Source organism: Lithohypha guttulata (assembly GCF_036872675.1).
Source record: "Lithohypha guttulata strain CCFEE 5908 chromosome Unknown scaffold_8, whole genome shotgun sequence".
Lineage (NCBI taxonomy): Eukaryota > Fungi > Ascomycota > Eurotiomycetes > Chaetothyriales > Trichomeriaceae > Lithohypha > Lithohypha guttulata.
In genome coordinates, this window is record NW_027042757.1 from 286,135 (window position 1) to 308,147 (window position 22,013).

At 49.2% G+C, this 22,013-nt stretch overlaps 9 protein-coding genes across 9 annotated transcripts; 4 read left to right on the forward strand and 5 right to left on the reverse strand.

The window, feature by feature from the left end:
- Positions 1–408: 408 nt before the first annotated feature.
- Positions 409–1,292, reverse strand: LTR64_008237 (uncharacterized protein; the record flags this gene model as incomplete). The annotated part of the gene is made up of 2 exons (XM_064902552.1): positions 409–776; positions 848–1,292. The coding sequence occupies 2 exons, from the start codon at positions 1,290–1,292 to the stop codon at positions 409–411; spliced, it is 813 nt and encodes a 270-aa protein (XP_064751028.1).
- Positions 1,293–2,168: 876 nt separating this feature from the next.
- Positions 2,169–4,151, reverse strand: LTR64_008238 (uncharacterized protein; the record flags this gene model as incomplete). Its single annotated transcript, XM_064902553.1, has 2 exons — positions 2,169–3,790; positions 3,842–4,151. 2 exons carry the CDS (start codon positions 4,149–4,151, stop codon positions 2,169–2,171), a joined length of 1,932 nt encoding a protein of 643 aa, XP_064751029.1.
- Positions 4,152–6,643: 2,492 nt separating this feature from the next.
- Positions 6,644–7,927, forward strand: LTR64_008239 (uncharacterized protein; the record flags this gene model as incomplete). Its single annotated transcript, XM_064902554.1, has 2 exons — positions 6,644–7,517; positions 7,563–7,927. The coding sequence occupies 2 exons, from the start codon at positions 6,644–6,646 to the stop codon at positions 7,925–7,927; spliced, it is 1,239 nt and encodes a 412-aa protein (XP_064751030.1).
- A 492-nt stretch (positions 7,928–8,419) lies between these two features.
- Positions 8,420–10,000, forward strand: LTR64_008240 (uncharacterized protein; the record flags this gene model as incomplete). The annotated part of the gene is made up of 2 exons (XM_064902555.1): positions 8,420–8,901; positions 8,953–10,000. 2 exons carry the CDS (start codon positions 8,420–8,422, stop codon positions 9,998–10,000), a joined length of 1,530 nt encoding a protein of 509 aa, XP_064751031.1.
- A 198-nt stretch (positions 10,001–10,198) lies between these two features.
- LTR64_008241 (uncharacterized protein) lies at positions 10,199–12,159 on the reverse strand (the record flags this gene model as incomplete). The annotated part of the gene is made up of 2 exons (XM_064902556.1): positions 10,199–11,835; positions 11,928–12,159. The coding sequence occupies 2 exons, from the start codon at positions 12,157–12,159 to the stop codon at positions 10,199–10,201; spliced, it is 1,869 nt and encodes a 622-aa protein (XP_064751032.1).
- Positions 12,160–12,875: 716 nt separating this feature from the next.
- Positions 12,876–14,813, forward strand: srp72 (Signal recognition particle subunit SRP72; the record flags this gene model as incomplete). Its single annotated transcript, XM_064902557.1, has 1 exon — positions 12,876–14,813. One exon carries the CDS (start codon positions 12,876–12,878, stop codon positions 14,811–14,813), a length of 1,938 nt encoding a protein of 645 aa, XP_064751033.1.
- A 650-nt stretch (positions 14,814–15,463) lies between these two features.
- LTR64_008243 (uncharacterized protein) lies at positions 15,464–16,387 on the forward strand (the record flags this gene model as incomplete). The annotated part of the gene is made up of 1 exon (XM_064902558.1): positions 15,464–16,387. The coding sequence occupies one exon, from the start codon at positions 15,464–15,466 to the stop codon at positions 16,385–16,387; it is 924 nt and encodes a 307-aa protein (XP_064751034.1).
- A 526-nt stretch (positions 16,388–16,913) lies between these two features.
- On the reverse strand, positions 16,914–18,004 carry LTR64_008244 (uncharacterized protein; the record flags this gene model as incomplete). The annotated part of the gene is made up of 2 exons (XM_064902559.1): positions 16,914–17,744; positions 17,930–18,004. 2 exons carry the CDS (start codon positions 18,002–18,004, stop codon positions 16,914–16,916), a joined length of 906 nt encoding a protein of 301 aa, XP_064751035.1.
- A 1,272-nt stretch (positions 18,005–19,276) lies between these two features.
- LTR64_008245 (uncharacterized protein) lies at positions 19,277–20,914 on the reverse strand (the record flags this gene model as incomplete). The annotated part of the gene is made up of 1 exon (XM_064902560.1): positions 19,277–20,914. One exon carries the CDS (start codon positions 20,912–20,914, stop codon positions 19,277–19,279), a length of 1,638 nt encoding a protein of 545 aa, XP_064751036.1.
- Between the last annotated feature and the right edge of the window lie 1,099 nt (positions 20,915–22,013).

Consider the following 22,013-nt stretch of genomic DNA (forward strand, 5'->3'; position numbering starts at 1 on the left):
GAAATCGTGATATCAGTGTTGAACTGAGTACCTACCACTTTCAAGGTCGTTCCCGTTTACCTCCCTCGACCAGTGTTTCAGATTTGACTTCGAGGTGTGTTGTTCGACAACGAGTACATAGGGGCTTGCCGATACCCGATGGGTACACTGATAGAAGTTCGCTATTGTCTCAAGTCCGTTTGCGTGCTGTATTTGTCGATGACTTTGGGTATAGTGCCGACCGCTAAGGTGACGGTGCGATTGCAACAGAAGGCAAAACTTCAGTTAGCAGAGACAGCAGTGAACAAACAGTTGCTGAACGGTGACCTCTTCTGCAAAGATATTGTATTGTTTTAGCTGTATGGAATCTGCAAGCGCTCGTCAGCAATTCGAAAATTGGGGCATGAGGCGAATGCATGCTTCAACAACTCAGGCAACCTCTGCAATCCATATAGCGACCATCTTGCCCAGCAGGTCTGGGTCTTCAACACAATACCAATGGCCCATCTCTTGAATAAGATCGATCTTTCGCCCCGAGCTGTTCACTAGCTGGTCGTGAATGAATTGACAGCCACTCGCGGGTGCACTTTTGTCAACACTACCAGCAATGATATAAACCGGACAGGTGACACCGGCATAGTTGGGCGCTTTAGCTGTTGCTATGGCTCGACAGTTTGCACAATAACCCTCTGGATCTTGAGACATGATCATCTCACGGATGAAGGATTTCTGGAGAACCGTTGTTCTTGGTCCCGTCGCGGCATTAGGTATGGTATTGGCCATTGTTTCAATGCCGCCTGTCAGTGTCAGCAACAGACCAGCCAGAGAACATTGAGCAGCAACACAGGGAGAAGCAGACAGAACTTACCTTCCATGACGGTCTTTATTCTGTCACTAAAGATTTGAGCAATTTGCTCACTCGGATGGACTGGCCCAATACAAACACAGGCAATCACTCTATCAGCTCCTTTGTTGCTACTCGCAATAGTCGTTGGCACCATTCCGCCCATACTATACCCCACGACAACTGCCTTATCTATTGCCAGATGGTCCATGAGCCCGAGCACATTCCCCGCAATAGCCTCGATGCTAGTATCTGGATGAAGTTCGCTATAGTATCGTGAACGACCAGCGCCATAATTGTCAAAGGTAACACAACGGTAGCGGGTCAGATAGGGTAGGATAGGTCCATAGTAGTTCTGAGTAGAACCCAGGCCATGAACGAAGACTATGGTCAAGGAGGTTGCATTGGACGAGGAAGGTGGTGTGTCTGTGTAGTGGATTTCTATGCCATCAATCCTAGCGAACGGCATGATGATCTGTAACCACTGAGAGATGTAGTTCGGAGAAGGGGTTCAGATAGCGAGTTATGAAGGTCGATTAGTCCTGATGTGCAAGTCTCTCGGAGTTTTCCTGTACAGAAGGCAAGCAAAGCTTACATGATAAGCGGAAACGAAGGATTTCAAGTATCTTTTCCCTTGAAGGCAGGAGCGATTCGTGGCTTGCATCATATCTACCTTTGTAACCCATTCGACTTCGGCATGTGCCTGCATGGTCGGAACAGAGTTTCGGGTATAGCACAGCAGCTGGATCCAGATCAAACATACTGTCTGGTGAATACGTAATAGCAGAATAGCGCATAGATAGCCTCTTTGGAAAGTGTCAAAACCCTGCGCTTCAAAGAGCATTCGAAGCGAGTGAGAGTACCCGAAATTTGCGGAATGAAGACGTTCTGGGAGACGTACCTACTGTGGCTTCTCGCTCGAATTGTCGGAGTCCTCCTGGGCCTGACACTAGATCGGACGCACCATCTTTCAGCCAAATATTGCATCGAGAGAGATTTTGAGAAGAAGAAGTGCCTGCACAATACTGCACATTTATTTTGGAAGCGTAGCACTGGAATAAAATGTGTACTGGTACACCACAAAGGTTCGGTCTAGCTACTTAGCTCGATTCGTATGGCAGATATAGCCCACCAGTCTTCCCTTCCATACTGGTGTTCCAAGCGCAGGGTATCACGTACATCCACCTCAAAAATCATCGTGTAGCATCTCACATCACGCCTGGTTTACCCAATAGCAGGGGACTCTAGCTAGAAAATACAAGATCATACTACTCCATAAGCGCCATGCTGTTGTTCATAATCATGCCATCATGCAGTTCCCATGGTCCTCGACTAGGGTTCGTGCTCAAACCTTCAAAGCAGTGACAGCCTTGGAAACCTCGTCACCTGCTATCTTCTCCCATCTCGCTCTGCCCTCGAGATCTAGTGCGTCGAAATCACCGATCTTGTCATACAGCATCCTTGATACATCGCGATTAATAGTCGTGTACTCGTCTTTTGTAATCTCTTGCTTGTGGTAGTGTGGCTTCAGAGCGGCAGAGACCAGCTTCTGCACATCGGCTTTGTTGTCTGCACTTGATCGGACAGGAGAAGTGTCATGAGATCGTGTACGCTGAGCTGCATCGCCAGCAGATATCGGAATCCGAGGCCTTCGAGGTTTCGGTCTCGCGATATTTGGAGGGGACGATACACGAGTACCGTTTGGCCTTGCTGTTGGTTCAGGACTCTGCTCTTTAATACCAGGAGACGTTGACCTCTGAGGCGAATAAGGAGGAAATATTGGTTCTATGGTGGAAGAGAGCCCGGGTGGAGAGCTTGGACGAAACCCGTTCGGCAATGGCGGTGGCGTTGTGGACAGCGCCCGAGGAGACGAGGGATTAGATGTGGCTGGGGACGATGGTCGTGGCGATTGATGTTCGGCAGCTGGACTGCCAATATGACGAGGAGATGGTCTGTGTATTTGCAAATTCGCTGGTCCCGTGGAGTCCTCAACCTCTTGCAATAACGATTGGAGAAAGGTAGGAGTGGCATTATCGAGAACCATTGGAGGGCGAGACGGAGGTGACAATCGTCGGGTTGGCCGTGCGATTGCTTGAGGCGCAGGTGACGATCGTGCAGGAGAGGAGCGTGCAGGAAGGGGTATACGACGTTGAACTTGTGGCGTAACACTCATTCGACGTCTTTTAGCCTCTCGTGGCGATGAAGGTGTACCGTTCGTCCCCTGAGACGTGATTGGTGAAGACGTTCGAGATTTGCGCTTGCGTCTTCGAGCAGTGCTCGGTTCTGCCTCAGCAGCCTCAGTTTTGGCCAGGGCAAAGGCATTCCAAGCAGCAATTTCTTCGGCAGACTCCTGAGGAGGGGCGTGAGGTCCAGCACGGCGATGATTAGTTTCTTCGAGCAGGGTAGACTCTGTTTCCCTAAAACTGTTCCCGGCACCAGCAAGCTCAGCGACTCGCATACGTGCTTCCCATGCTTCTTGCTCGCGACGGGTTGTCTCGACAGCCTGACGATGCCGACGCATCATTGAAGCGTGATTTGTCTCGTCATCGTAGGGGAAGTCGAGGTCTATGTGTAGTGAGGACCAGACTGATTGCCAGACTTGGTTCCAGCCATCATCACGAGTGACATTGTGGTTGCGCCGTCGTCTTTCCATGCCCCGAGTTCGTCTCCTGCCAGCTGCATTGTGCACTCGACGAGTAGACCTGAGTTGTGGATCTGTAGCTCGTGCATCGTCACACTTCTCGCAGAACCAGGCCGCGTAAGGTACTTCGTCCATGCCCGCACAGTATGTATGCCACAACTTGTTACAGCCATCACAATAAACGAGGATGTCTTCATTGTCCGCTTCACCACACTCTTGGCAGGTCTCATTTGCGTCCTCCTCTTCGGGGACTTCGAGAAACAGGGAAGGGTCGACTTCTGCCACTTGTGTTTTGTCCTGGACGATGTATGATTCGACGACGTCCCCTGCAAACAGTGTTAGTATCCAGCAAGCGGCTATACGGTAACACGACTTACCTCCAACATGGTGTTTCAGCTCGACAAGATGGAAATTGGCTCGACATATGGGGCAACTGTTGGCTCGCTCGACCCATGGCTTTAAACATTCATTGTGTAAGTCATGGCCACAGGGTTGTATGTGAGCGATCAGCTCAGGAGGTGCTAAGGTGGTGTTGTCATGGTGGCTGTTGGGTGTGGGCTGGACTTGAGCTGGGCTAGTGACGGCAGTAGGTGCAGTTGCGCTCGTAGCGGCGGCAGGATGCTGCTCTACCACTGCGTCAATACCTATGCTCAAGTCTCCTAAGCAGACAATACAAGTATCTGACATACGCAGACTCTAGATTTTGATTTGCATACAGGTAGCAGCAAAGTTGATGACTGTGGCAGTGGTTGAAGTTGGGTGGTGCTGGTCGAGTTTGAGTGGATGTTCTGCGGGAAGAAACGATGGAGAGTCGATATCAATCGAGCGACCACTAGACCCGGCAGACTTGCAGTTTTAGGATTATGCACCTTGCTCGTGACTTCAATCAAGCCAATAATGCAACACCTAAACTCGGACACGAGCTGTGTTGCATTCACCTTATAGAATTTTGGGGACGTGCTTGGTCCTCTAGTAGAGATGTCAGCTGGTGGAAGGAATCATACCTGTAACGCGTTGAGAGCCACTGACCCTGACGAAAGCTGTCAATAATTCGCCCTTCCTGACACGTGCTGGTCGCATGTGGACTAGAGCGTGCGTTGGTGCGTGGATTAGCGGTGTAGGAAACTGCCTCATTTCTGCTGCCTGCACTCATCCACACAGGATACGTCAATCTAGCAGCAATTTACAAGTCATTCGGTCGACTTGCTGCAGAGCCGGCTGAATTATGGACCATCTCTTCAAGTTTGAGTGGTCATATGCAAGTAGAATGTAGAGAAGCGCACAATGCGGTGCTGCCTGGACTCCATAAAGGTTCATCGAATGTTCGACATAGCAGACTTGAAGGAGAAGAAAGTGAGACACATCCTCGAACATCCTTGGCTTTTCAAGCAACTTCGTTGTTCGGTTCGTCAATGCATTGAGAGGTATCTATCTCGGCGTATCGATCGCTCAGCACACTTCGTCCAGGTGGGAACGTAAGCGTTTAGGACGAATGTGAAATCCGTCAGCTGACAAGTTGGGGAATATGTATATCATGCATGAAGAAATGAAAAGTCCCTCTGTGCTCCCCCTCCACATCGTCCTCATCTATACCTCAGCGATTTCTCTCAGTCGTCGGATTGTCGATCTCGTGGCAGCAGCAGCGGGTGTTCTGCAGTGATCTGTATCAGCGTATGTCCTACATGGTCGCAAGCGAATGAACAGTCTCTTGATTCGTCTCTTTCTTTCCTGGGTGTGACTTACGATACTGTCCAGGCACCACCAGCGACGGTCTTGCCGCATCCCTTGCAGTTCCAGATACCAACGGAATGTCTCTTGACAGTGTTCTTGCCACAGAATGTGCAGATATATCGGGCGTGCTGGGTGATTTCCATCTTCTTTACTTGCTTTCGGAGAGATGCACCGTATCTATAATTAACGATCTCAGTAAATAGGCCTTTCGAGAAGGATTGTTGTGTCGTAAACGGTGGATGTGTGGTCGCTAGCCAGAATCGTTGTGCGCATACCTGGTGCCATATTTACCGGTCACACCGACCTCTGTAACACTTCGTCAGTCGCCTGTCCCATGATCGTCTATTACTATCATACTCTTGGTTCTCTTCGTCATAGTTGCGGTGGAATTGAAGTTGCAGCGGGTTTAGATAATTGAGTGTTGTCGGCGCAGAAAGTTTCCTGAAGTTCGACATCAAAACTGCGGACCAGTGCCAAGCTTGTGGGCATCAGTATTCCTCGCTCTACTTGCTTCGATCCTGGGACAGTCAGCTATATATCTGACCGTACAGTTTGTCCGAACAAACGAAGAGTCCGGCATCTTTTATGATCTCTCAAGCAAGCTGCACGCGAGCATCTCAATTGAGGTATGGCACTATCAAGGCCAGAACTTCTTGATTCATTACCACAGTATCATCATTATGATAGTCTTTGTTGCAGCATAGCATACACGTTATCCGACGTACTCGGCGCTGACTATGACAATATCATCGCACTACTGTAGCCAGCAAGACTGTTCGAAAAGGTAGTGACGATGTTCTAATGTCAGGATAACGCCGGCATGCACTGGATAGAGCCTCATTGTTCAGACACAGTCAGCTCTAGTAGTTGCGTATCTATTTCGGCTATCGTACTAGCACCTGTGTTATGATAATCATAAGTAATCTGTTGATAGGACTTGTACATCCGCTGCCGAGCATGAAGCCCCTACATGACTCCGGCTGCTAGCACTTGTGGTACTTGGAAACGTTGTTAAGACAGCCAGCAAGAATTGCTTCTGGTTGTTGGTGTTGTGTGAACAACTACCTCTTTCAGCTAGCGACGACACGGTACGAGACGTCAGCCCGATAGCACTGGCTTGGACGAAACTAATTAATTGAGACACCGAGACACTGCGCCCATGAACTACGCGTGTAATCACCCCACAAGTATTCTGCGAAAGTGTTCAAGCCACTAGTTCCGGACTCGAGGCTGCGGAGCCAAGGCAATTGGTCTGACCAATAACTTGTGATTACACCCAAAATAAGACCGGCAGGCTCAGCAGGGTCCACGATGCAATATTCGCTCTACCCCTTTACGTTAGTAGTATTTGTGCGAAACACCACGTTGTCCCATTTCGTATCACCTCAAAAAGTTTCGCCCTGGACGTTGTTGTCAGCAACGACTTTCGCAACAATACAACCTCAACGATGGCTTCCAACAGAGACTACGACATCATAGTGCTTGGTGCGACAGGCTATACTGGCAAACTCACTGCTGAATATCTCGCAAAATCAGTCACTGAACCAGTCAGATGGGCTATTGCTGGACGGTCTCAGTCAAAGTTGAGCGACGTGGCCGCAAAACTCAACAGCTCGAATGCACCAGCGGGAACGATCGTTATCTCAGAACTTACTGTGCCCGAGGTCACGAAGCTAATAGCTAAGAAGACCAAAATCTTAATCAACTGTATTGGACCATATCACAAATACAGCACACCTGTAGTACAAGCATGCGCCGAGTCTGGCACTCATTACCTTGATGTGACGGGAGAGACGCCCTGGGTGCGTGAAATCATCACCAAATTCGAGGAGACTGCCAAGAAGAACAAGGCTGTGATTATTCCAGAAATTGGCATTGAATCAGCTCCAAGCGATCTCGTTGCTTACAGTGCTGTCAAGCGCATTCGAGAGATCTGGGATTGTGGTGTTATGGATATGGTCGCAGCAGTGCACGAATTGAAAACCTCTGGTGCATCGGGTGGCACGCTTGCTACCGGTCTAGGTCTTTTCGAGCACTACAGCGCTAAACAGTTGAAAGCAACGACGAATCCATTCTGCTTGTCACCTCTGTCTGAACGCGACCACAGGCATACAAAATACCCTGCGCCAACCACATACCGAAGGACGTTCGGCGAGAAGCTTACAGGTGCCTGGAAATATCCGCTGCTTGGCGACCTCACGACCAGTGTCACAGCTGGACCAAATCAAGCTATTGTACATCGAAGTGCTGGAAAGTTCCCATACTACTACGGCTTCAACTTCAACTATGCCGAATACATGGCTGTTGCATCACCAATCAATGGTATGCTGGTCCACTTCTTGATTGTATTTCTTACTTTCTGCCTAGCCATTCCACCCATCCGGGCCATTGTCAAGGGTTTCATGAAGTATAAGCCTGGTGAAGGACCAACTGTTGAATCAACTCAAGATAACCGGATGGAAATCAGAGCCGTGGCAGTGGCAGAGCAACTGTCAAAGATACCCAGGAAAGCATTTGTGAACTTTCTCTTCGAGGGTGGAATGTATGAGCTTACTGCCAGATTGATCGTCCTTGGCGCAATCACTCTTCTCAAGGAGCAGGACAAGATTGTCAAGACTCATGGTTATGGTTTCTTGACACCAAGCTCCCTAGGGCAAGGCTATATTGACAGATTAGACAAGGCAGATGTCAAGATCAAGGTCAAGCAGCTGGGTGACCTTGGCAGCAAGTAGAGGAAGAGCAGCATGTAATGATCAGGGCGTCACGAAATCAGCGACGATTCGACGGAATGAGAGGAATCGCACGTCCGATATAGGAATGGGGTTTGCATCAGCCTGGGCGATTAATGAAAGTAAGAGCGCACGATGCGTATGGCGGATGCGTATGGCGGATGCGTATGGCGGATGCGTATGGCGGATGCATATATCGTTACCACATTTACGACCTTACCTTCTAGATTATTCAAATATGTTCATACTTGCACACAGCGTCATACCATTTGCATGCACCTTTATGCACTGTACAACTATGTCGGTGAGTTGTTAGAAAGTGAAGAGAGGCCTTTCCTGAAACTGCCGAGGCATGCGACTGGCGATCAGGGAACCTCGTGCATTCGTGGCTGCTTGACCATTCAGACAACCACCTCATCCTCCTTATTTTCAAGTTGTACACAACCGTTGGCCTTGTAATCTCCAGTGTCAACGATTATAGTGAAGCAATTCCCCATGTCCATAGGAACGCAATCTCAAACAGAATCGGCGTATCTCTCCTCGTCCGTCTCATCTCTTCAACGGCCGAAGAAGTCAACATCGGAGATTTCCAAAACCTATAAGCATGCTTCACAGCTCTACCTGACTAGACGTCTAGTCGAGTGCTATGAAGCCATACAATCGGCGATAAAACCTCTACAGAAGGACGGCAAGGACAATCAGAAAGGTCATGTTAGTGCGAGTGAAGACGATTCCGCTCCAAGATCTCCAATCGCGTTGGCAAATACCAGCCAACGGATCAAGATATGGAGCTTGTATGCTACTCTACTGAATGCCATAGTCGAGCTTGACGACGAGGAAGGAAAGCGGGACTTTGGCAATAAGCTATACCGCGAGATTGTCCGTAATGTTCAGAGTGGTGAGGTATGGGAACAGGTAGTCAAGGATGGATATATGGGAAGAGAGGCCAGTGTCGATGCCGAAGTCGTCTATAACCTGTATGTGTGCTACCTTTGAGTATAAGGCAGTCTGCGCTAACCATGCATTAGATCAAATCTCCTCCTTGCGCAAGCACCCAATCAGTCTGTCAACCAAGCGCGGCTCGAGACATACCTCTCGTCTTCTCCTCAAGGTAGTATCGACTTCTCCTCTGCCTTCCAAAATGGCCACAAGAGTCAGACATCAAATGGGATGAACACACCCAAAGACCTCAACTCTCGTATCAAGATCCTCGAGCTTTTCGTCCTACATGTGCTACCTGCCAATAACGAATGGGATTACGCTCGATCATTCATTAGCAATTCGGATATACTTGACGACGAAAGAAGAGATGCCTTTATGCAGACTTTGAACGAGCTGCAGGAAGCCAAAGAACAAGAGGAGGCAGATATGGCCGCTGAGCAAGATCTGGTTGGCTTTGCGGATGGAGCAGAAGACGAAGACGTTCAGGATCACAACGGTCGTATACATATGAATGACGACGAAGGTGAAGTTGTACAAAAATCCGTCAACGGAGACTCAAAACAACAGCACGATATCACCCAGCGCAAATCCTCACACCATCGCTCAAGCAGCGAAGTCGACTACGGGATCGACGACGACCTCGTCAAAGCACGAAGTCCACAGCCCCCATCTATAACACAATCAACAGCAGCCACCACAGCGACCTCGACAGTCACAGCCTCAGATCGTCCAGCGTCCCCAACACTATCCGCACCTCCACCCTCAAACGCATCAGCAACATCACGACCAATCACCTCTCCCCAGCGCTCATCCCAACCAGCACGCAAGCCCTCCTCAGCACCAGTACGCAAGAGCCCCAACACAAACAACAAAGCAAGTAACAGCAGAAGCACAAACACACCAACGAACCAGCTAACGAGATTCTTCCGTGTGCTCACAAACATCACGAGCACGATAGCGACTTCTCTGACCAGGAATCCGACTCAGGTATTCAGGACACTGATGTTCTTATTTGCTTTTCTGGCGGTGCTGGCGCGGAAGGACGTTAGAGATCGATTGAGGAGGATGATTGGGACTAGTTGGGTGAAGTTGCGACAAACGGCTGGGATGGGTGTTAAGGTGAGTTATGTATAGCACTACGGTATATACATGGTCCTCGCATACAGGGCTCGGGCTTGCAGTAGATCGAGGTATGAATATAGATATGATTCTAGTGTATCTAACCTACCATCTTGCAGTTGTAATATCTGATGGGTGATGCGACTGGCTTTGGATCAACACATCACCACCACCACCACCAGAAGTGAGCGTGACCAGTACTAGGCTAATCGCTCAGTCACCCAACCTTATTATACCTTCTTGCGTGCCATTAACCTGCAACTTATTCCCGTAAAAGTCCCAGAAAGCACGCTCTTCATGCCATCTAGGCATCAGCTTTCCTTCCTTAACGAGCTTTTCCATGACTTGCTCCCTGTTCTCTGTCTCGATTTGTGCTTTTGATGGTTCGTCTCCTGGCATAGTGCTGTTAGAACTATCGAGGTTGTCGTAGATTGATGTGCTGGAGAATAGGGGTCGGAGACCAGCGACTTGAGATTCGTTCTTCCAGTCGACTGGTTTGGTGGATGCTGAGGCGGATTCAGATGCTGCTGGCTCGAGGTCGTTGCTGGATTTATTGTTCGAGGATCGGCCGGTTATGGCAGAAGATATATTTGATAAAGTCGATGCGATGCTGGTGAGAGATGAGTAGCCGAAAGGCTTTGATTGTGGTTCTGGAGCGGCAGTGACGTGGCGGGTGGCCTCTCTTGGTTCTGTGCCTGTGCTTGGAGCTTGGCCTTCTTGTAGGCCAAACTCGGGAGGGTGGTCCGCGACACGATTTGCGACTTCTTCGGCTTGTCTGTCGTGGTCTTTCTTTCGCGAGCTTCCATCTCTTTGTAGCTTGGCTGCCATTTTGATAGCTACTATAGCTGTGATATAGCTGTCGTAACCTGCCTCGTGCAGCCAAGTACTGTTAATATATCGATCGAACTCTCCAGAAGTGTATAGTTCAGGGTGGATAGACTGGTCAATGTTGAGGTCCTCTGCTACTTCTCCTAGAGAAAGTCTACCGTGCTTTTCGCTGTAGCAACTGGAGATGAATTTGGTGTCAATTATTGCGGGGAAGAGCTCGTGTACTTTGTCTTTGAACTCTTGCAAAGTTTCCGGGAGGTCGCCTATTGTCATCTTGTACAGAAACATGATATCAGTCAAGCAATTATGCCCGATCAGAACCTTGCGGCGTTCTTGCAATCTGCGATTGAGGGCAGTCAAGAATGCTTTCACAGGCCTTTCACCCTCCTCGGCGCTAACCGTCTTGGGTAGAGCAGGCAAGAGATAATCGTGAGGTAAGTTCGAAAGGTCCTTGCCAGTCATACCATCCACAATCCATCGAAAGCCAATTGCGCGTGACAGATCTCGCTCTCTGTACTCTTCCTCAAGCTGTTTCAGACTAATCTGCTTCTCTGGCCCAGGAGATGTGATTTGGACGAATGTGTTCATTCCTTGCGTTTTCAGACCAGGAAACTCATTCTGGACAATTTGATGAACCAGTCGTCGCTGATAGCTGTTGAGTTCTGCAGGCATATCGGCGGGTTGATCATGAGGAATATTCAGCCACTCCTCTTGCTGCTCTTTGGGTTGAGATTGCCACTTTTCAATAGCAGAACGAACGTGCTGTGCAAGGGCCTGATCGTCAGCTTTGAGCACCAAATCCTCGCGTTTAGCATCAGCGGTCATTTTCGTCCGAGCCTTCTCCTCCTCTTGAGAAGAAAGATAAGGTACGCCATGAATCAGCTGTCTGCCAAAATCGAAGCCATTTCTGTGAAGGAAAGATACTGCACCACTGTTCATGGACCACTTCCGAGTGAACTGTCTTTCTCTCAAAAGTGGCAAAGGGCTAATATTCAAATTGTATGGCTCAAGTACGTAACGTTCTGGATGAAGTCAGCACTTAATCTGTACCTAGAGAATTCGAGGATGTTGGTGCAGAATTTCATCCAGAGACTATGTAACTGGTACAACTTACTTTTCTTGTCATCATATTTCACAATAGTCAGACCAATTTGCAAAGGCTGATATTCTTGTACGGAAATTCTAGTTTCCTCATACCGTTCTTGCACGGTCTGTTTTGTGGCGCGATTTCGATCTCGTTCTGCAATACCGGAGAATTCAAAATCGAAAGAGATGAAATGTGAATCAGCTATATCCTGGAGCAGGCGTACGGCTTCGACAGCAAACTGGTCTTTACGAATGTCCATCCTTTGTCGTCGCAGCAAGGGCGAAGGCGCATTATTGAAGTATTTCAAGATTGGCCAAAGTCGTTGCCAGACATCAGTGTTACGCCTAGTAGTAGTGGGTTGAGCTAGATAAGTAGTGATTGGCTTCTTTGAGAACAATCGCTGCAAGATTGAACGCATGTATCAGACAGAAAAAGAGCGCTAGACAAGGAAAGGAGTGATGGTGAGATGAGGGATAGATGAGTGGGAGTTGAAGTGTAGATCATCGCGGCGAAGTCAATGACGAGCTCGAAAGCCATAGCTGGCCATCCAGCCGTCCGTCACTTTTGCCGATAGAGAAACGAGAGGATAACTCAGATTGTTTGCATCCCGCTGCGCCAAACAGGAACATAGTAGAGAACCAATGCAACAATATCAGAGCCAGCGCTTTTCCGTCGGTCGCGTGCCTTTCATACGTGCTCTTGGAGGAGACGTGGCATCATTTTGGCAGGAACGCACAAAAATCTGCCTGAGGCAAGTGAGATTGTGGGGTAATATCAACCTTTAATTGTTGCAATGAACTTTGGAAGGCACGACCTCGCGCAGAGTGCGAGAGCACATAATGAGCACAACAGGCCTTAATTACTGAAACCCAAGAGACTTAATATCTCATCGCCTACTCAACGCCGGGAAATGTTACTAAACGCGACGTTAGGCTCACAAGTTTTTAACACCTCGATCTCTACGCAGTCCCAATTATGAGTTCGACGTTAGCATCCCTGTTCAAGAAGTCTACGATAGATGACCCTGCTGAAGCACTTAAAGCATGTGAAGCAACTTTACGGGAAACCTCAGACGACTCACAAGCGCAGCAAACTAAAGCAGTTGCCTTACTAAAACTCGAACGATATCAAGACGCCCTGCAGTATTTCGAGCAAACAGCTAGTCTACAAGGCTCGATACCGGAAGTTTATGCGTATTGCTTATACAGAGCTGGCAAATTCGAAGAGGCAGTCAAAGTAGCTTCAGCTGTAGAAGATTCAAGAGGAGCACACCATATCACTTTGCAAGCGGCGTATAGAGCTGAAGATTGGGATGCTGCAAACAAAGCATGCTTGGCCCTGTCGAAAAGTAAAGTTCAAAAGGAGGAGTTTGATTTGCGAATAAACAAGCTTGCTCTTGATGCTGAAGCATTGTGGTTAGAGAGGCTATCCGCGGGCTCCATACCACGTGCCACTACCGATGACCTGGCTGCATTCGAGACGGCTTACAATGCTGCGTGTATTTCTGTTTCAAAAGGGCAATTACAAGAAGCTGATATCTTGTTAAAAAGAGCTGTTAACCTGTGTGAACATCATGAAGAATTGTCAGCGGAAGACAAAGCAGTGGAACTTGTCCCATTGAAAGCACAGCGCATCTTCGTCTTGCAAAAACTACAGAAGCATGACGAGGCTGCGGAACTGGCAAAGGAACTTTCAGCAAGCCTGAAGGATGCTGCAGTAGACGTCTCTACGCGGAAGCTTGCCGAGAACAACATACTCGCAAGCGTCAACGTGTTCAATCCTTTTCTTGCTCACAAGACCTTCAGCTCGAGCTCGGTGCCGAAGAGCGAACGCCTCTTCGCGAATCAATCGACGTCGCTTAAGTTGAACGAACAAGCAATGCAGCTGCAGACCTTCAAATATGATGGCTTGATTCACAGTGCGAGAAAGAAGTCCTTTATGGATGCTCTACCATCGACTTCGCCAGACTCGCTTTTGACATCTATGTTTGGTACTGCAGCTCTTGCAAGAAACGAGGTCAGCAAAGCTGCTGTTAATAAGGTACTGCCCGAATTAGAGAAGCGGCCAAACGATGTAGGCCTGGTCGTGACACTGGTCCAGCTATACGTTCTTACTGGCAATGGTCTTGCTGCGGTCGATATGCTACGTGCCCTCTTTGACCGGCTTGAGAAGTCTCCTAACGACAAAGACCAGGACGTGAGATATTCCCCTGGACTGATAGGTCTAATGGTGAGCTTGCTTAGAACTCAAGGCAGAAGATCACAACTGAACCAGGAACTCGCAAGAGGTGCTACATATTGGCGCACAAAGCCGAAAGCACCTTCATCCTTGCTTCGTGCTGCTGGTATTGCGTTGCTGGAATCGTCACATGACGAAGACACAAAAGTTGCAAGCGAAATATTTGAAAAGCTTTATGCACAAGAACCAGAAGACAGGAGTGCCATTGCTGGCTACGTGGCTTCTCATGCCACAGACTCTACTGCAGATGTAAAGTCATTATCTGGCAGATTGTCTTCGATTGACGAGTTGACAGCCTCTATCAACGCCGACTCCCTCGAGAATGCTGGTATCCCACAATCAGCGAATGCTCTCGCCATAGCTCAAGCTGGCCAGAGCAGAAAACGTCCGGCTGTTGATGGTCTGTCGTCAAAGAAGAAGAGGATACGCCCGAGCCGGATGCCAAAAGACTATGACCCTAATAAAAAGCCTGACCCGGAAAGATGGCTACCTCTACGAGACCGATCTACCTATAAGCCAAAGAAAAAGAGGGGTAAGAGAGATGATCGAACTCAAGGTGGTGGTAATGTCAATGAAGCACTTGACATCAGCAATCGTCCGGCTGGTACTGGTAGTGAGGTGGTCAGCGGCAATACTGCAGGCAATAAGAAGAAAAAAGGGAAAGGGAAGAAGTGATTGTGGCTCACCAGGTGTGAGTTAGCTTCGAACTTCGGTGTGAAGGCAGTTTATCCCGTCCATAGTAGCTAGTAACACTTCACCGACGCAACATATCGTTCACCCACCCGAGTCGAGTCCTGGGTATCCACAATCGACGTCCCCTGTGTTGTTTTCTTGGCGGAACAACGCCGGCAGATAGTTTATGCGCTTCGTAGCTGCCGAAACACCAAATGTCGTCCCCTCACTCATGAAGCTGGTGGTAGAACCGTCTCGCGTTGGACCTGTATTGCAAGCTGACATCGACACGACATAATCGAGAGCTTGTCAATCAATTGTGAGGCAAAACTGTTTAGATACGTGAAATACAGTCAACACGACAGAACGTCCGTCCCTCCTCCACAACTCTAGCTTGGATCTAGTAGTGCAGCTTCTCCAGCGGGGAGCAGTGCGTTTGGACCGTCCAGAGCTCAACCTGTAACGGCAGTCTTGGCTACAGATACGCTGTTTCATTCAGGAAGCATTAGCTCGATCACATTGAGCAAATACACCAAGAGCTAAACTCGGAAGACACGCCTCGGCTCGAGCAAGTCCAAAACCGCGACCTACAGTATAATCTTCATACCTTTACAACGTCTCCCGCCAACCTGTCGACCTTACCACCAGACAACATGTCGAAACTATCACCAGCCATCAAGCAGCTCATCAACGCGCCCCACGCCAAACCACATTACACAGTCCCCAACACCTCAACCTTACAACCCCTACTGAACCGCCTCGCAGATGAAGCAGCATCCAAGAAAGTCAGCACCCCCGCCTGGCTCACCTTCGGCACCGCCACAGCAATGACCATGAACGCCCCACGCGCCATGAACATGCTCTGGAGCACCGCCCAGCAACACGATCGGTCCTGGTCTCCCGTGCAAACAGCAGAACTCCAGCGCGAAGTCGGACTAAAATGTATTTCATTCAACGGCATCCCCCGAACGATTAACTGTCTCGGTGCATTCTACGGAGCCCTACCTCAAGACGTAAGGCAAAAACTGTCCACGAATCCAACACGAGAATTCAGCCCGGACAACATCGAACAACGCAAAACTGACGGCTTGGCGCTCTGGGACAGTGTCTATTACGGCTTTGAGCGGAAATTACTCGATAAACTTGCTCAGAGCCATCCCGACCTTCCAGTCCATATTATTCACAGCCACTACGCAGGCGTCCTATCAAACCCCAGCCGGAAAAGCTACGTCGAGGGCCAAGAGAAGCCGCGAGAAACACACGTCGGCCGTGTTCTGACATCGCTTGTTGCAATTTCGTGTCTGAGAGCACAGACCGGTGTCGGCCCTCAGGTCGTAAGTCACATCTTCGGCTTGAGAAAGGCTTATGAGCGGGGAGGTGCGACTGCGGCGGGTGAGGTGGATATTCCGGGTGGGCAATGGTTGAGTACGGAGGAAGGGAATGTGTGGTTGTTGAATTGGATTGATGAGCTTGTTGGTGGGATTGGGACGATGCAGGAGGGTGAGGAGGGGCAGGGTGGTGCTGGAGGGACGACTTTTGCGCCTGGGATGGGCGGGAAGGAGAAGGCGAAGCTGTAGATGAGAATTGAGAGCGAAGGGTTAGGAATAGTACTTTGCATCTTGTGCATGGTTATATAGTGCATTGTGAGCTGGTTTATTTAGAGATATAACAGGTTAGAAGAAAAAAGAATATTGTTCTATGGACTCTCAGTTCATTTCGTTCGCTTCGTGCGAGATATACCACCAGTCATTTCTTCGAGATAACAAGAACAACCAATGTAGGTACGTGTGTCTGTGGGACTGGCATATTTATATATATAATCAAACCAAGAAGAACCAAGACGCCGCCATATTCCAGAGACTCATCAAGTAAACCCGATTGCAGCATGGTTTCTGTGCTTCACGCCTGCCGAGACGTGTTGTCTGTGTGCGTTCTGCGCATCGTGAGACCTTTGCTAACCGGGACACTGGTCGCATGAACGATCGGCATGTGCGAGTGTGCTGTGCCTTTTGCAAACAGAACGCCCGTTGTTGTATGTATACCGCCTCGTGCGCCAGCCGTAAGCCATTGTATGGACCAAGTATTTAGAAACCTTTAAGGATATCATAAGATTTCCAAATCCTCGAACTCGACAAACAAACCCCCATTGTGCAAATTAGTGTCCAGACCTTCGGTGTCCACAGGTCTGCTAGCATAACATCCCACCCAGCAACCGCCTTTGCTCGACTCAGGATCAAAGAAATTCACAATTTCTCTGCACTTCCTCCACTGTCTGCTGATGAACGCTGGGGTTGGAGCTGCCGTGCTCATAACAACTGTGCTAGGAACCATGAACCACACCCATAGATCTGAGCCGACTCGTTCCAATTTGAGCCTGATACTGGGCATGGATGTTTCTTCGAGATAGGCGGGATCCAAGTAGGAGAATGCAGGCGTACATGCCCAGTCGACGGCACACTTCGGATTAGCTACCAGAGTGGTGATATTAGGCTCGCCTGCATTCACTTCGAATGCTACTCTCGCCCATTTGGAGGGTCCAGGACGAAGACTCGGGTCTACCACAACGTACGGTCGTCTTAGTGATCGGCTCGCTAGTTGGTTGAGCTGATGATGTGTTGGATGTCCACCAGCAAAGATGGCGAGACCACCCTGATCCCAATCAACCTGAAAGTCGACGGACACTGTCACCTCGGCTAGTACAAAAGGATATCGGAGGCGTTTGAGTAGCATTGGTGCTGTGATGTCGTTCTCGTCTGGGGCTCTTCTTCCAAATCTTGTGTTCGACCTTGCCGTAAGAGAAAAGTACTCGGTTACGTCTTCATGTTGTTCGTGGTCAACAGGCACGTTGACCAATTCATAGTCCGTATCCGCAAGCTGGATCCTTGGCAGCCGTGCTGCTGGCGCAACAGGTATATGCATTAGACCGCTGATAGACTGTAGAATAAAATCTGTTCGGGGATGAGAACACCTTCGGGATCGTCGTAAAGGTATTTGAGGTCAATCGCAGTTTTGTCACACAGGGCAATAGTAAAGTGTTGTACCTATAAGGAATGATCAGCTCGATCGAGAAGCAAAAGAGAATGCACTAGAATCTAGAGAACATTAATATAGTCTCGCACTGGCTGACCGGGAGCCACGCGGAACCAAGGAACCATTTCGGCGAGAGAGCTTGTGTCTCCTGGTTTCGCAGGCATGATTGTCCCGGATATTAGTTTTCAAGGGACCAGTATACGAGAAGCTTAGCAAGTGAAGGTATCAGATGAATGTGGCGCATGATTCAATAGTAGCCAGCCTGATCACTGTAACGTAGTCATCCAGCGTTGTAATTGGATCAGATCGAGCGAGGCAGCACGCAGCAATACCCAGACCATGTATAATTACGCAATTGGTGAAGAGTGTTCGGAGCGCGTTGCAGCTGAAATGCATCGTGGTGGTGGCAACAGGCCCAGCGCTTCGACCAGTAGGAAAAAAGACATCGTGTTTGACCCCTTGATTATGCTTCTGGCCACAAAAAGTGTGCATGTCACCTTCGTGATTAAAATTCCATGGTCAGTGGGTGCACAACCGTTACTGACGTGGAGAGTGCTAATTGCTCTTTCTGAATCCGCGCGTGCTGTGCGACATGGCTCTCGAGGTCACCGCTTATACCCTGGTTCGCGAGCACTGTGAGCAGGGTTGTAGGCCTTTGCTGGACCAGGAGACACAACTAGGACAGTGCCTGCCAGAGATGCGACAGCATTGAGCATCTCGGCTAAGCGCAATTGCTCGGTACTGATGCATATGGCTTTGGGTCGACTAGTTTCGGCCTGTTCCAAATCGTCGGTAGTGGCCAGAAAAAATCAGAGTGATGAGTTAACACACTATTGAAGTTTCGCGACCAATTATCGGATCGAAAGTCAGGAGCCGACCACAGCGCGCCTACCACGATTAGGCGATCCGAAGTACCCACACTCCAGGTCTTTCCCATCGTCAAAGCACACTGCATGTACTGTCCTTACGCAAAGCAGATCCAGGTAGAGAGGCATTGACAGCTTCCGATGTCGCTATGCATTATGTCGATCTATCAAGGAACAGCTTCCACTAAATCTCCTTTGCAGGAATCGGACCACATCAACGATCATCGGCAATCTGGCACACAATCACAGCGCGTCACAAGCTCGAGGCCGAGCACAATTGCATGTCCACGATGTCACGTCTGAAACTGCGAGAAGCAGCTGGAGCCGAGGGTGGGAAGAAGTGAAAGAGGTACGAACACAAACTGTTGTGAGTATAACGGACAGAGTTTAGGGCGAGAAACGTGACTGCAACTCTGCGGTGAGGACTGCCTCATGTTGTAGAACTTATACGCCTGTGATTGCCTCCAAGAGCCTACTTATCCAACCTGAAATAATAGCGTCCATTACATTGTCCAAATGCTGGAGTGCGCAGGCACGCAATCCTACGACCCAATCGGAAGTCTTCTGCTCTCACATCTGCTTCATCTCGGGCGCAACATTGAAGGTTGCATCAGTCTTGGACTTGATCTCCTCCAGAGAAACACCCTCCGCCAACTCGGTCAATGTCAGGTGGCCCTTTTTCCTGTCGACCTGGAACACGCAGAGATCTGTGATGATTGTGCTGACCACTCCTTTGCCGGTCAATGGCAGAGCACAGTCCTCAACAATCTTACTTCGACCATTCTTGTCAACATGATCTGTGGCAACCACAATCTTCGTCTGATCTGGATTTGATACCAAATCCATGGCACCTCCCATGCCTTTGAACACTTTGCCTGGAATCATATAGTTGGCCAGATCGCCGGCAGCGCTGACCTGAAGAGCACCAAGAATTGACACATCAACGTGACCTCCCCTGATCATAGCAAAGGAGTCGGCTGAGTCGAAAGTGGCTGCACCGGGTAGTAAAGTGACAGTCTCCTTACCAGCATTGATCAGATCAGGGTCAATTTCATCTTCGTTTCCTGGATACGGTCCCATCCCGAGGATACCATTTTCGCTTTGTAGCCAGACCTTGACACCTGGTTCAACGAACGACGCTGACAGGGTTGGGATACCCACGCCAAGATTGACATAGTAACCATCCTTGAGTTCTTTAGCAGCACGTTTTGCGATTCTGTTTCGACGTGCTTGTGCCGGGCTGGTGTCTACTCCAGCGTCTTCTTTCGTTGCTATCTTTCTGATTTCAATCTCCTTTTTGGCGGTCGCTGGCACAATTCGATCGATATAAATGCCTGGGATATCAATGTCGTCCGGATTCAAAGCACCAATCGGAACTATTTCATCGGCCTCAACAATCGAAATCCTTCCAGCTTTGGCCATATTCGTTGCGTATGTTTTGGTGGTCAATTTAAGCTGGCAGTTTCCAGCTTCGTCCACCTTGTTGGCTCGTAGAATGGCAACGTCACCAGTAATAGCAGTCTCCATCACGAACTCCTTGTTGTTGAAAATTCGTGTTTCTCTTGGCCTTCCAGGTTCCACGATAGTTGGTTTACCGCTGCCATCATCAGGTGGTTGCTGCCGGATCGGTATCTGCCCAGACTGCACGAACGTCTTCACGCCAGTAGCTGTGAAGAAGGCAGGGATTCCGGCACCTCCAGCGCGAATTCTTTCAACAAGAGTGCCTTGCGGGCACAGCTCGATGGCTATTTTGCCTGTAAGATATGCCTTCTCGAGATCCTTATTGCCTCCTAAGTAAGAACAGATCATGCGTGAAACCTGACCTCTCTTTGTCAATGCTGCGAGCCCATGATCTCCAAGTCCTGCATTGTTCGACACCGCTGTCAAATCCTTTAGGCCCTTCTTCGCGATTGCTTCTATAATAGTCTGAGCGACACCGCATAGACCAAAACCTGCTGATAGTACGATTGATCCATCTTTGAGATCACTTACAGCTTCATCGGCGTCTTTGTAAAGCTTGGATTTGGGTCGCGAGGGACTCGGATGAGAGTCTTCCGGCCTTGGTGCTTGTCGTCTTCGTGCTTTCGCAGTGCTAAAGAGTCTCGCGTCACAAGCTTTGATCCTCAACGTCTTAGCTCGTGTCTCCAAGGTAAAGCACGTCGAAGATACGAGCGATGCTCGTGGGAAAGCCCCTTGGAGGAGAGCCATTCTACCACTTCTAAGAATATAGCACTGGCAGAAAGGCGGAGAGCATGAGCTTGGGCACGTTCAATTCTTATTAAGACTGACGTTCGCTGTACATGCGTGCCATGAGCGACCTTGCCAGGATAGGTCGCTCCACCGTCGGCGCTCGCGGCTGTTGCATTGACTTCCCACAAAAGTGGCAGCGGGCACCTCGCCGGTCGTTGTGGGCACTCAACGACCAATCATGGCTTTGGTCTTGATTCGGAAGAACGAATCAACGGCACAACGACAGGTTCTTGAAACACGAACTATCGCCGACAGCTCGTTGTCGACTCACGGCTGTTTCGAAGCGTAGAAAGTATTAGCTACTTCACCAAGCTCACACAGATCTCTTAAGCACAGAATTGAAAACGCTAGCGTCAATTTACTAGTTTTGCATGGCTGCAAAAGAAGTAGATCATCTACGTATTCTCTCCACTCAGATGAAGCGAATGCTGAAAAGTTCATAAGACGAGCTCGTCGATTAGCTTGCTATGTCGCGCCTAATTGTTTGAAGCCCAGCATGCGTCCACGGCGACCTGCATTTTGTGGAACGTAGAGCTACGTCAGTCTAGTCTTCGAGTTGTTCCTCCCCCAGAGCTGGGTGATTATTCAACAGCTTAGCTAGGTTACATCCCGCCCACCGAGCGTGTATCGTAAATACTAGCATTTCCCACTAGTATGCTGCACTCATTATTTCCTGCTAAACTATTCGACCAGAAAGTGGTTGCAGCCCATCGGAGACATGACATGCCCCTGCTATCTTTCTGCTCCTGCTACCTGTGAGGCACTTGTTGGTGCCCAGGCTGAAGCTGTCACTTCCTTGTTAGGCTCCCGCGTAAACAAATTGCCAACCTGGCCGTCCTGGTTCGGCATATTCTCTATCAAGCCGAGCATAGCCTCGATGTTCAAGCACCGCGAACTCGCTGTCAGCAAGCCTTTCTCTTTTTCTTTTTCTGCTTGGAATGCATTCCTTCTGGGTGCAAATTGTACACAGAACCATGAAGCTCTGGAAAGCGACGCGACCACAGCTTCGTCACGTGTCGGATCCACTTACGGGATTTGAGCACGTTGAGTGGACCCA